The sequence below is a fragment of the Zingiber officinale genome, chromosome 4A (genome assembly GCF_018446385.1).
Source record: "Zingiber officinale cultivar Zhangliang chromosome 4A, Zo_v1.1, whole genome shotgun sequence".
In the NCBI taxonomy this organism is placed as follows: domain Eukaryota; kingdom Viridiplantae; phylum Streptophyta; class Magnoliopsida; order Zingiberales; family Zingiberaceae; genus Zingiber; species Zingiber officinale.
In genome coordinates, this window is record NC_055992.1 from 162678864 (window position 1) to 162691782 (window position 12919).

At 38.4% G+C, this 12919-nt stretch overlaps 1 protein-coding gene across 4 annotated transcripts; it reads left to right on the forward strand.

The window, feature by feature from the left end:
* The first annotated feature begins 817 nt into the window (after positions 1 to 817).
* On the forward strand, positions 818 to 7071 carry LOC121972147 (serine/threonine-protein kinase CLA4-like). 4 transcript variants are annotated; one of them, XM_042523811.1, is made up of 13 exons: positions 818 to 1764; positions 1862 to 2267; positions 2427 to 3039; positions 3544 to 3584; positions 3843 to 3911; positions 4400 to 4500; positions 4646 to 4724; positions 5317 to 5565; positions 5660 to 5709; positions 5815 to 5896; positions 6221 to 6335; positions 6421 to 6512; positions 6596 to 6738. In XM_042523811.1, the coding sequence occupies exons 1-13, from the start codon at positions 1385 to 1387 to the stop codon at positions 6596 to 6598; spliced, it is 2280 nt and encodes a 759-aa protein (XP_042379745.1). In that variant the 5' UTR covers positions 818 to 1384; the 3' UTR covers positions 6599 to 6738. The 4 variants fall into 4 exon arrangements, 3 of the variants coding, with proteins under 3 accessions (XP_042379745.1, XP_042379744.1, XP_042379746.1); XM_042523810.1 differs by lacking the exon at positions 6221 to 6335 and having other exon boundaries at positions 819 to 1233; positions 1352 to 1764; positions 6596 to 7071; XM_042523812.1 differs by lacking the exon at positions 6221 to 6335 and having other exon boundaries at positions 820 to 1764; positions 5317 to 5415; positions 5497 to 5565; positions 6596 to 7071.
* Positions 7072 to 12919: the final 5848 nt, after the last annotated feature.

Below are 12919 nucleotides of genomic sequence, written 5' to 3' on the forward strand. Positions count from 1 at the left end.
TCCGGTCGCCGGTCGAATATATAAGCGCAACGAATCTCGAGAAGAAAAGGCCCGATCGGCCCAATTACCCGGCCCGGCCCGAGTGTTGTAAACGGACCTGTGTCATCTTTCTCCTTCCTCCGCTAACATTTGAAAGATGGACGCTTAAGATTTTGGCACTTGGCATTTTCGCGATGATGCATGCCTGCAAAACACCAATGACTAATTAGATAATTATCTAGATTTTAAAGTATATGAGAATTTTGACGGTCGGAGACAGTTTGGATCAACGGCCGAAGTCCGGTGTTCATACGTATCCTACTGAACTCGAGCAATAAATATAACTATTAAAATATAAGGTAAATATTTAAATATTAATACTAAATGGTCAAAATCTGACTATGTATTTTATACATAAGGATATTTTAATAATATTATATGTATATATTAATTACATATATGTACATGTATGTATTATGATTAGACGATAAAAAATTCTAACTGGTCAGATTCTGACTAACAAAATTTACTCATATCCAAATACAGCCTGAGATGCCGTGGTAAAAAGTGAAATCGTTCGTCTCAGCATTTTTGTTACATCCGATCTCATGCCATCACGAGAAAGATATATTACAGTAATCAAGAGGGTAAATGATGATGGGATGAATTATATAAGATCCGGAAATTTACGCTCCGATGATCTTATGATTCGACCCTGTGATTTCATGTGATAAGTCTATCATAATTTATCATGTGGAATGACCCGCGGGATCAACCTGGGATGCCGCCATGTAACTACAAAATTTATCTTCCCAATATTCAAACAGAAGTTTTTAAGCTCTTTTCGCTTCAACTTTCATCAATATTAATATCATCCAAAACGCAGAGTTTGCCGTAACATGAAGCAGTGGAAATGGAGCGACAAACCTCGCCGCAAGCTGCGACTGAAGTCGGTAGTCGTTTCCCGAGACAAAGATTGCAGCTTTGGAGCTCATCCAAAGGGCAACTTCTCCAAAGCCGCAAATTTTCGCAGCAATCTTATAAGGAGGAGGTGATTGAAGGGAAGAAAGAGGGAGAGATTGAGATGCACACGGAAGTGGGCGCTCATAAGAAACGAGGCATCATCGATCCAGAAAAACAGTTTTTTTTCCCCAGAAAAATCGCCTTCTACCAGAAAAGGGCGAAGCAACGAATTTGAGCAGGAAATCGGTACCTTTACGAGGATCGTGAGGAAAGCCCTTTCGTTCTGCGAAGGTGCGTTTTTTTGATTCATCAAGATTGTGTATTTTAGCAGAGAAGCAGCTGTCGATCGAACAACCAGCGAACCCCCTCTCCTTGACCTAAGGGGGCACCTTGGTGTCTCTTTTACCAGAAACCTAACTTTCTAGCTGCCCCTCGAGGGTTAATGGAGATCCCACCGGACGATTTGCTGAAGAAGATTCAGGAACTGGAGACGGGGCATGCTCAACTGAAGCAAGAGATATCGAAGCTGATGCCGGCGAATGCTGGTGGCATGCGCCTACCCGACCGCGGCCGGTCACACTCCCTGTCGCCGCTGCGGGTGAGGCCCCCGATACAGAGGAAGAACAGCGGAGACCGAGGCGTTGATGTATCGGCGTGGAGGAGGGGTTTAGCTTCCGTTGGGCTTTCTTCAGGGTTGCACCAGGAGAGCCCGAGGACGATTTGCTCCGCCATTTCCTTTTCTGAGAGGCAGTATCTGAACATTTTGCAATCCATGGGGCAGTCTGTCCACATATTTGATCTTGAGGGCACGATAATCTATTGGTTAGTTCTTCTCTATCAACCCCTTGACTCTTTGATGTTGCTTGGAGTCCTGGCTAGTTAGATTTGAGTGGTTTTGATGGTCTCATTTCATCTGTAGGAATTGTTCGGCAGAAAATCTATATGGTTATTCTTCATCTGAAGCTCTAGGAAAGCATGCATTTGAGCTTCTTATCGATGCCTGCGATTTCAACATTGCCGGTAATATCATGCAGCGGATAGTCGTTGGGGAGAGCTGGACAGGGAAGTTTCCTGTGAAGAACAAGTTAGGAGAACGTTTTGTAGCTATTGCCTCCAACACTCCCTTCTATGACGATGATGGTAGTTTGATTGGCATCATTGTCGTCTCGAGCGACTTAAGGTCCTTTCAGGATGATACATCTCCTCCACCGCCGTTTGCCAAATCACAAGCCTCTGAATGGAACAATGCAGGTGCTGTGCATGAGCATGGTTCTGATCCTCAACAACCCATCCAAGTTGCTATTGCATCCAAGATCACAAACCTTGTGAGTGTTGCGTAACTTGTTGCATTTTCTATGTACTAGAAGAGCTCAATAGATTGCATATGGTAGAAGCACTTGAAAGAACTCTTACTTGTAGAGAAGACTGGTTTTATCAATTCACATTCTAGTTTATTCTTCTTTTTTTTTTATGTTTAAAAACAGGCCAGTAAAGTAGCATGCAAAGTTCGTTCTCGGATAAAGCCAAGCGAGCACATGGAACGCGTAAACAGAGCTACAGATGGTCAGCGCCCTGATCTTGCCTTAGACCATAAAGAGGAAGGTGGTTCTAGTGGATTTAGCACACCAAAAAATGATGTACCTTGTACCTTTAGCACACAATCTGCTACAATAGAGGAAAAGTTTCCTGCCGAAACAAGCAAAATAAATCGTTATGAAGATGAAGGAAAGGCATGCATTTTCAAGATCATAAGCAAGACGGAGGCATTACTCGTCAATAAGCGTATATCATGGCCTTGGAAAGGGCAAGAGTGTGATGACAATGAAGCAAAGAATCACTGGCTTCATGGTGACCAAGAAAATGACAAGCATAATCCAAAATCATCTGAATATGTTAGAAAAGCAGAAAATCAAGTGACTGAAAACAACTGGACAGGCAGCGACGATGTTTCAGGGTCGTGTTCCTCCCATAATGCGAACAGCATGAATAGCAGCGGAAGCACTATGAGTAGCAATGAAGTTCAGAGGGTGGATGCTGACTGCTTAGATTATGAGATCTTATGGGAAGATCTCATAATTGGAGAACAGATAGGTCAAGGTAGTCATTTTCCCGTAGCAATCACATGTGCATTTTAGAATTTCAAAAGAAATTATGAAGCTGGTTAAGCTGTTATGGCACGCAGGTCGATTAGTTTCTTTTTTATTTTCCATTTTTTTTCGGTTTCTAACAAGCAGTTTGGTAATAATTAGGATCATTACATGACTGCATAAGAATAAGCAGTTGCTTTAGGCTCACCAAATTCCCAAGTTAGAATGCTTAGAAATTTATGTTTTACTTCTTTTCAGTTGAATTTATTAATTTTCCTCTTTGGTGTGTGCCATGGAAAGTTCTTAATTATTTTTAAGTTAGATGTCTTATTGCCATTCTAATTAACTAATCTAACACCTCGATGATAGAATTTTGTGGAAAGTATTTCTTCATGAGAGATGTTAATAATTATCAAACCGACAAGTCTGTCTGATGAGAAGACTGTTGCTCTTATCAATCTGGTTTCAAGCTAAAGCTTGTATCAGTGACTGCGAACACCTTGTACTTCTCCAGGTTCGTGTGGAACTGTGTATCATGCTCTGTGGTATGGCTCGGTGAGCGTCTCCTCTACTTTTCATATTAATTCAAAAATGAGTTGCTGCATACCTCGCTCTTAGTAAGTTGCTACTTGAACTGCATTGCTGTTGAGTCTGTGTTGTTACATATAGAAAAATAATAAGATAATTAGAAGCCAGAAACATCTGATTGAACAAATTCCTCATTCATCGGCAACTAGTATGGGTAAATCTGATGTTCAAAATGCTATAGGTTCTTCTTTATGTAATGACAATTGTGTATTATGTTTCTTGCAGGACATTGCAGTAAAAGTATTCCCAAAGCAGGAATATTCGGATGAAGTGATACTTTCCTTTAGAGAAGAGGTCAGTGATTGAAACAACACTGTTTTACGTTGCTTGTAAACCCGCACGTCGTGCACTACTAATATCTGGCTCATTGAGAAGCCATATCTTATTACCTGTGATTAAGTTTTATTCCATATATTGCACATAGTTTTAATTTGCAAACACTATGTCAAATGTGACATTAGATTGATTTTGGTAGCTTTCTCTGTCCTCTTCTTTTTCAGCTTTCATTATGTCTATGTGTGCTTCGGTAGTTTGTTAACTATCTTGTTTCTCATGATTATTTTTGAAATTTATACTCTGGAACTTTGGCTCATTGGGATGCTTGAAGTTCACATTCACTACATTTTTGGAGACATTTTTTGATGTTTGCTAATCTTGCAAGTCTATTCAGCGCTTGACATGCTTTATTTTAGGCATGAAGCTATTAGTACGTACATTGCTAGTTCTCTGAGTTTTATAGTGCAAATTTTCAGCTACGGCTTAAAGCAGTGATTTATTTTAAGGTTTCACTCATGAAGAGGCTACGACATCCAAACATACTGCTTTTTATGGGTGCAGTCACTTCTCCTAATTGCCTTTGCATTGTAACTGAATTCCTTCCACGGTTGGTACACTCGACCCTTTCTTTGTAATTTGGCCACGAGTGGTGTAAGAACTACTCTCTTGCAATGAGCTTTTCAACAATTAGAGATGATTCTGAAATAAACTGATTATCACCTAACTTTGAATTCAATAAATAATAAATGCAGTGGGAGTTTGTACCGCTTGTTGCAAAGAAGCACAACGCGGTTGGACTGGAGAAAGCGAATCCTCATGGCTCTTGATATTGTAAGTGTACCTCTTCAAGCCTAAATTTATTAGTATGTGGCTGAAACTTCCAATTAAATTCACATAAAAAACAAATTAAATCAGGGATTTTGGTTCTCTGCACTTGCCTTGCAACTTTGAAGAGAGAAACATAGCTTCCAAATTAAGGTTGTAATATGCATCATCCATAGGCTCATTGAGATTGTTTGAATGTTCCATCCATATTGCCATGGTTTATTAAGTTTAGTTTAGTCATCAAAACAATCAGAGTAAGAACTGCAGGTGAAAGAAATCAACCTGAATTGGATGTCTCAAATAGTGTGGAAGTTAGGGAAGGCGAAACTTATTAGTAAGCTGACAAAGGTAAGTTTGATAAAAGCAAAAGCAAGAAAATTTACTTCTTGTTGTGGTATTGCTTTTGACTGTTAATGTGATTCAATTCATGGTCATCCCACCATATATTTATTATACTAGCAATTCACATGTATATGACTTCGTAAGGTTATATGCATCGGCCCTTTCAAAATTTGCATTGTCGGTCATCTTGTGCACATAAATCCCCCTTTTAGTTGCATGTATATAGTTGTGGTCTAGTGTTTCAATTGTTTTATAGGCAAAGGGAATGAACTATCTTCATCGCTGCAACCCTCCGATCGTCCATCGCGATTTGAAGTCATCAAATTTGTTGGTTGACAAGAATTGGACTGTCAAGGTGGCTTTGCTTCCACACCACTGGGGCTCTTTCTCACTTCTAACAGCTACATACTCTATTATCTGCCTTTACCTTAAACAGGTTGGTGATTTTGGACTATCACGCTTGAAGCATGAAACGTATTTGACCACCAAATCGGGGAAAGGAACGGTACTGTCCTTATACCTTAACAATGAATACAGTTATTGAGGTAGCGGATTATTCATAAAGCTTAAATATTTTCTTTTTATTCTTGTTGTTTTAGCCTCAATGGATGGCTCCAGAAGTTCTTCGAAATGAACCTTCAGACGAGAAGTATGTTCTTGTGTTGATTCTGCTGGCATTTCAGTTCACAATGATGTTCAATTTAGTAATTCAGGAGGGATTACTAATTTCTTCTTCTTTGGGAACAAAATATAGGTCAGATGTCTATGGCTATGGCGTGATATTGTGGGAGCTGGCCACCGAAAAAATTCCTTGGTATAATCTAAATTCCATGCAGGTCAGTATCATTTTCTAGAGTTGTCCATCTTGGTTCTTGCTAAGGGAAGCTAATGAATGACCTACGAAATATCTATTAGATGCACGATCATGCTATACCTTCACAACAATCGTCATTTACTATAAATAAAACCCTCAGATGCATTGATAAATCATTAAATTTACCTGAGACACTATATATCTTTCAAAACAAGCTTGAGTTTTTGATAGTTTCTTGATTCTAATTTCTTGTTCTATTTCAATTTTACTTGAGAATCTCAATATTTTTGTTTAATGATTACAGAACAACAAACTTAATGTATTTTGTTTCGTATTGAGTGTTCAGAAACCAGGTTCTTGTTGGCTCTATAAAAAATTTAGATATTCTACAAGTGTTGTCTATCTTGCAAGTTCCAAGTGCGACATTTTCAGGCTTGTTGTGTTATACAAGCATACTGTCGGTTGGTAGTTGGTCTTGTAATTTTGCGTGGTGTTATCCATTACATTTCGCAATTACTACGGTTCTTGATCTCTTCACTCGTCCAGGTCATTGCAGCAGTAGGGTTCATGAATCAGAGGCTAGAAATACCGAAAGACTTGGACCAGCGATGGGTGTCTATTATCGAGAGTTGTTGGCTGTGATTCATTCTTCACTCACCTGTAAATTCAGTATCTTTGGTAGCTAAACCTCATTGAATGCTCGCCCTGTTTTCTGCTGCAGTGAGCCAAAACTCCGGCCGACTTTCCAAGAACTTATTGAACGACTGAAAGAATTGCAGCGACAACATTCCGTCCAGAGTCCACCTGCATCCAGGGATATTGCTCACAGCTCTCAGGAGTGGAACGGGGTGGAGTGAACTGTGACAGAATTCCCACACTGTGTGAATCAAACCTTTGTGCAAATCCAATAAAAGGCTCTTTAAAGGAGCAGCTAGCTTATCGATCACAGGGTTTTATCTGCTTATCGATCTTTTGCTCGAAAGATGTTGTCGTCTGTCGTGTTATTGATTAGTATGCCGGCGCAAGGTTGGATAGCCTTGAGGCTTTATGGAAAAATGGTGGTGTTTATGTTGAGAGCTCAGCTTGGGATATGTTGTTACTATGTGTAATAGTAGAATATTCAAATTTTATAAAAGGAAGAAAAACTATGTAACCTGAAGTTTTGATAGAGTTCAAATTTTTTTTTAGGGGGGATAATATTTAAATTTCAAAATCCCATACGGAATTTTAAAATATTCTTTAGAGTTTTGAAATTCTTTTTTATTTTCTCTTATAATTAATACTATTTTTTTTGGTTGAATAATAGCATTAATTGATAATGCCGTCTACAATCTCATTTGGATGGTCACTGCTGAAACCGACACAACCAAGAGCATGTTGGACCCCGTGGTAGTTTTGATGTAATCAACCAAGTTCGTTAGGTCCTGCTGTGTTTGATTTCTGTGTCTGAGTGTGTAGGAGCTGAGGAACACAAGAAGTCGAACGGAAGACGCAGCTAGCGAGAAGGACGGCACAGGAAGGGAGCCGACGGGCTCGATGCGTCCGAAGGACGAGAGAGCTGCGGAAGAGTACTCCGGTGGGCGTGAAGAGCGTGCGCAGCGTTCGAGGGACGTTAAGCCGGACGGAAGGCTGCTCGAGGAGAAGGCCGGAAATTGGGTTCGGGTGAGTCCTATTCCGGTTGGCCGCAATCACCCAAAAGAACGGAGCGTCGGAAGCTGGAAAAACCAAGTTGGAATCTGTGCTGCCAGCTTGGAGGCGCCTCCAGCAGGATTGGAGGCGCCCTTGAAGGCGCCTTCAACCCTGTTGAAGGCGCCCTCAACAGGTCAGTTTTGACCGTTTGCGTGCGAATAAAGTTCTATTCGCTGACCGAGCTGGAGGTGCCTTGAACCTTGTTGGAGACGCCTTGGACCATCGGGATAGACTTTCCATGAGGTATAAAAAGGCCCCTGGAGCTAGGAATTTAAGAACAACTCATGCAATCAATCTGTAAGCAATTCCTAAGCAACTAGTGAGCTTCAAAAGTGTAAAAGGCTTCTCCGCCTTCAGAGAAGGAGATTTTTCTTACTGCGCTCTTTTCCACTGTCCTGGATTAACAACATCCTTGGTTGTAACCAGGTTAAATCCCTGAGTCGTTTCTGTTTCTATTTCTTTTTCTGTTTCATTAATTTAGTTGTTGTTATTTTATTGCTGATTTAAATTCTGAATTGAAATCCGAGGAGGGTATAGCTTGTTTTTGTTTTCAGCAATTCACCCCCCCTCTTACCGGTCTCCGCTGCACCAACAAGTGGTATCATAGCCTGATCGCCTCAGAAGGACTAACCGCCAATTGAAGCACTACGATCAAGACAATGGCCGACGCAAACATCCATCCCCCGAAGTTCGACGGAGATTTCACTACATAGAAGTAAAAAATGGAGGTATTCTTCAAAACCGAGTTCGATATCTTACTAACAATGAAATACGGTTTTGCAACTCCTAAAGACAAAGAAGAGTTCCAATGGACGAAGAAGGAGCAGGCGGATTTCGTGGCGAACGGAAAAGCTGAGTTTCACTTGCTCAGCGTTCTTCCGCCCTAAGAGGTAAGTCGGATCGGAAGCTACGACTCCGGAAAAGACCTCTGTGAGAAATTCCTAGAGCTCCACGAAGGCACCTCGGAAGCAAAGCTAGCGAGACGCGACATTCTTCGAACACAACTAACGAATCTCCGAATAAACACCGGCGAGAAGGTAGCGCAACTCCAAGCACGGATCAAGGAGCTGATAACGCAACTGACGAATCTCGGCGAAACGGTAACGAACCGAGACTCCATCTGATACGCGCTCAACGCCTTCCCGAGGACTCTGGAATAGGCGTCCTTAGTAGATGCTTACTACATCTCTAAGGACCTTGAGGTAAGTACCTTAGAAAGTTTGTTTTCTACCTTTGAACTTCACGAGTCTCGGATTGCAGAGCCTAAAGAAGTAGTGAAGTCAAACCTCGATGTCGCCCTACAAGCAAGGAGGGACAATCCCGATTCCGAAGCTTCGATCGACGAATCCGAAGCGGCACTACTGGTAAGACGGTTTAATAAATTTGTAAATTCTAACAAATTTAGATTGCAGTCGAAAAAGCTCCAGCGAAAGAAAAGGGTGGTTCGTTGCTACAATTGCAACGAAGAAGGACATATCAAAGATGACTGTTCAAAACTGAAGAGCAAAAGTAAGGAAAGGAACAAGAAGCCCACTCGACCCAAACACAATCTAAAGGCCACGTGGGATGATTCGTCGTCCTCCGACTCCGAAGTCGAAGAATTCTCGGGACTAGCACTGATGGCCAACCATCAGCTAGAAGAAACGTCCAGCTCAGAAATGAGCATAGATGAAGGGGGAGGAACATCAGAAGGAGAAAGCAATGATGAAGGGGGAGCATCGCAAGATGAGGTAAGTAAGGTACGTGCCCTAAACTCTAAACAGTTTTTTGAGTTTATTAAAGCTTTGTCTAAAGAATTAGATCAATTAGAAAAAGAAAAAGAAAAAGAAAATGAAAATTTAAAATCTGAAAATAAAAATCTAAAATTAGAAATTGAGAAATTAAGAAATAATACATGTTTAAATAGATTTTCAAATTCAAAAATTAAAGTTTATGGAAAATTGAACTATTACATTAAAAACCATCAGGGTCAACTTAGAAGAATACTCAAAAATTATGTACCCCTAAGTATCTGAATAACCCTGTAGGTAGGAACCTTTATTGGGTTCCAAAATCTGTGCTTGATTAATTTTTCAAAAATTAAAAGTTTACAGTGAGAAAATTAAACATTGAAATTCTTTATGGAAACTTTGTCTAAGGAAGTGGTTGTTGCTCCAATAACCAAGAAGGCTTAGTGCCTCGCCACGACCTGAAAACTAAAATATTGAAAGAAAATATTTAATTAACTTTCTGAAAAAGCATTAAATAAGAATTAAATAATGCTTTGAAAGTTTATCAAATGTTTGTTAAAATAAACAAAAATTCCTTAGAATTTTTTTTTGGGTTAGAAATTTTCTTCTAGAAAATTCTAAAAAAAAAAAATCATTCACTTAACTTAGAAATTTTTTTTGGAACCTTTGAACATTTACTTAGGATTTTTTTTACTTAGATTTTTTTTGGTAAATTGAAAAATTGATTTTAACTTAGAAAATTTTTCAAAAACTTCAATTTTACTTGAAAATTCTTAAGACCCCATTTTTTGCTGTGATCAAAAGGGGAGAGAAAAGTACAAGTTTAGGGGGAGTTAGAGAAATTATTTTTTTTTTATATAAAGTGTTGCAGTTTAGGGAGAGTTAGAGAAATTAATTTTTTTTATAAAGTGTTGCAATATTTTTTATAAAAGTGTTGCAATTTTACTAATTGCAAAAATTATACTTAACTTGTTAGTTTAGTAATTTTTACTTTAAAATTACTGTTTATGTCTATCTTTATCCCTAACTTGAACTTGGGTTGATGCACATCAAAAAGGGGGAGATTGTTGGACCCCGTTGTAGTTTTGATGTGATCAACCAAGTTGGTTAGGTCCTGCTGTGTTTGATCCCTGTGTCTGAGTGTGCAGGAGCTTAGGAACACAGGAAGTCGAGCGGAAGACGCAGCTAGCGAGAAGGACGGCACAGGAAGGGAGTCGACGGGCTCGATGCGTCCGAAGGATGAGAGAGCTACGGAAGAGTACTCCGGTGGGCGTGAAGAGGATGCGCGGCGTTCGAGGGATGTTAAGCCGGACGGAAGGCTGCTCGAGGAGAAGGTCGGGAATTGAGTTCGGGTGAGCCCTATTCCGGTTGGCCGCAATCACCCAAAAGAACGGAGCATTGGAAGCTGGAAAAACCAAGCTGGAATCTGTGCTGCCAGCTTGGAGGCGCCTCCAGCAGGATTGGAGGCGCCCTTGAAGGCGCCTTCAACCCTGTTGAAGGCGCCCTCAACAGGTCAGTTTTGACCGTTTGCGTGCGGATAAAGTTCTATCCGCTGACCGAGCTGGAGGCGCCTTGAACCTTGTTGGAGGTGCCTTGGACCCTCGGGATAGACTTTCCAGGAGCTATAAAATGGCTCCTGAAGCTATGAATTTAAGAACAACTCAAGCAATCAATCTGTAAGCAATTCCTAAGCAACTAGTGAGCTTCAAATGTATAAAAGGCTTCTCCGCCTTCAGAGAAGGAGATTTTTCTTACTGCGCTCTTTTCCACTGTCCTGGATTAACAACCTCCTTGGTTGTAACCAGGTTAAATCCCTGAGTCGTTTCTATTTCTATTTCTTTTTTTGTTTCATTAATTTAGTTGCTGTTATTTTATTGCTGATTTAAATTCTGAGTTGAAATCCGAGGAGGGTATAGCTTATTTTTGTTTTCAACAATTCATCCCCCTTCTTACTGATCTCCGCTGCACCAACAGAGCAGTGGTTCAATTCATTCAAAAGACAGATTTCAGAGTTCATTTCATGAGCAAGATTATAAGACTTGAAAAGATGAGTGAAAATTAATTTCAAAATTAATTTCATTAGCAAGTTTATTCAAGGGACAACACTCGATTTTTTTAAAATATTTGAAAAACACCACTATTTTTCAAAATACTCTTTTTCTTAAAAAAATATAAAATAATAAAAATCATTGATGACCATTACCAAGGTAAAATTTTATGGGTCGCAAGACTCGCAACGGTAATGTTTGATTGGTAATTACAACTAGAGTCTAAATTTAAGTGATTGTAATTAGCCATTGTAATTCTGATCATGGTCGTCACAATCATTTTTAAGGCCTTAGGTGGGAAAAAACTAAGACCTTAATATTTTTTTAAAAAATAAATATTAAAAATATTATTAGAGACATAATTGAATTATATTAGTAAAATTTAAAAGGATAAGTTTATACATTATCAATGATTATTTATGTAATCGGAATGAGTGACCAACTAGGTCATGTAGCAATAACTTTATCTTTGATAAACCTAACTTTTTTATTAGTAAAATTTATAAAAAATAAAAAATATTTTATATTAACTAATTTGACAATAAGTAATAAATTATTATAATACTATTAATATAAATTTTAATTGCTATTGTTTTAAAAAATTATCAATTAATTTTAACTTCGATGAATATAAGTCTTGACACAATGATAAAAATTATTATTGTGTGACATAAATATAATATGTTCAAGTAATAGTTTACAATAAACTCTTCTTTAGGATTCCACATTGGCAGGACATTCCTAAACCAAGATACCTTTTATCAATTTTAACTTTGATAAATCATCAATTAAATTTATTTAGTTAAAAATATTTAGTTAGTAAATATTAACGGTAAATTTTTTTTAAAAGAAAATGTGCATAATAACTTGTAGAAGAATAAGGGCACAATAATAATGGTAAAAAATGAAAATAAAAGAGGAGAAAGAAAAATAGAATTTAGTAAGAAATAATAGTATAATATTAAATATGCTTTTGAAAGATTTTAAAAAGTATTTTAATAAAAAAAATATTAATTAAGTATAACCAATAAGTATTTTTAATAAGATATGGCTTCTCAATGTGAACTTTAGTAGGGATCCTCTGGCCCGCAAATTACGGATCAGGGGATGGTCCACTGCTTGGGAACCGTTGATTTGGATGAACCTTATTTTTAAATAGATGGGGTCCATCTAAATCAACGGTGTAAAAAAGTGAATCATCCTCTGGTCCGCAATTTGCGGACCAGAGGATCCGTGCTATGTGAACTTCAAGTATTTAGAAGATTTTTATAAAATGATGTATAGATTAATAGAGACGTCTTAGAATACAAACAGGATGATTGAAATGAAGAAAAGCGTCAAATGTTTTATATGATCGTAAAATACCTCTAAAACTTAAAATGAAATTTTACCAAACGACAATTAAACCTACTATATTATATGACATTAAATGATTGACTATGACTCGAGCATATAATCAAACGATGAGAGTTGTATAAATGAGAATATTAAAGTGGATGTGCGGACATACGAGAATGAACATAAAAAGTATTAAAAAAAAGTTAGAGTTACATCTATTATATTAAATAAAAAGTCAGA

Excerpts from the sequence above, each read along its gene's own strand:
- LOC121972147 (XM_042523810.1), top strand. The coding sequence starts at position 1,385 with ATGGAGATCCCACCGGACGATTTGCTGAAGAAGATTCAGGAACTGGAG. Across the intron at positions 4,725-5,316 it reads TCCTCATGGCTCTTGATATT|GCAAAGGGAATGAACTATCT; the intron begins GTAAGTGTACCT and ends ATTGTTTTATAG. Across the intron at positions 5,566-5,659 it reads CCAAATCGGGGAAAGGAACG|CCTCAATGGATGGCTCCAGA; the intron begins GTACTGTCCTTA and ends TTGTTGTTTTAG.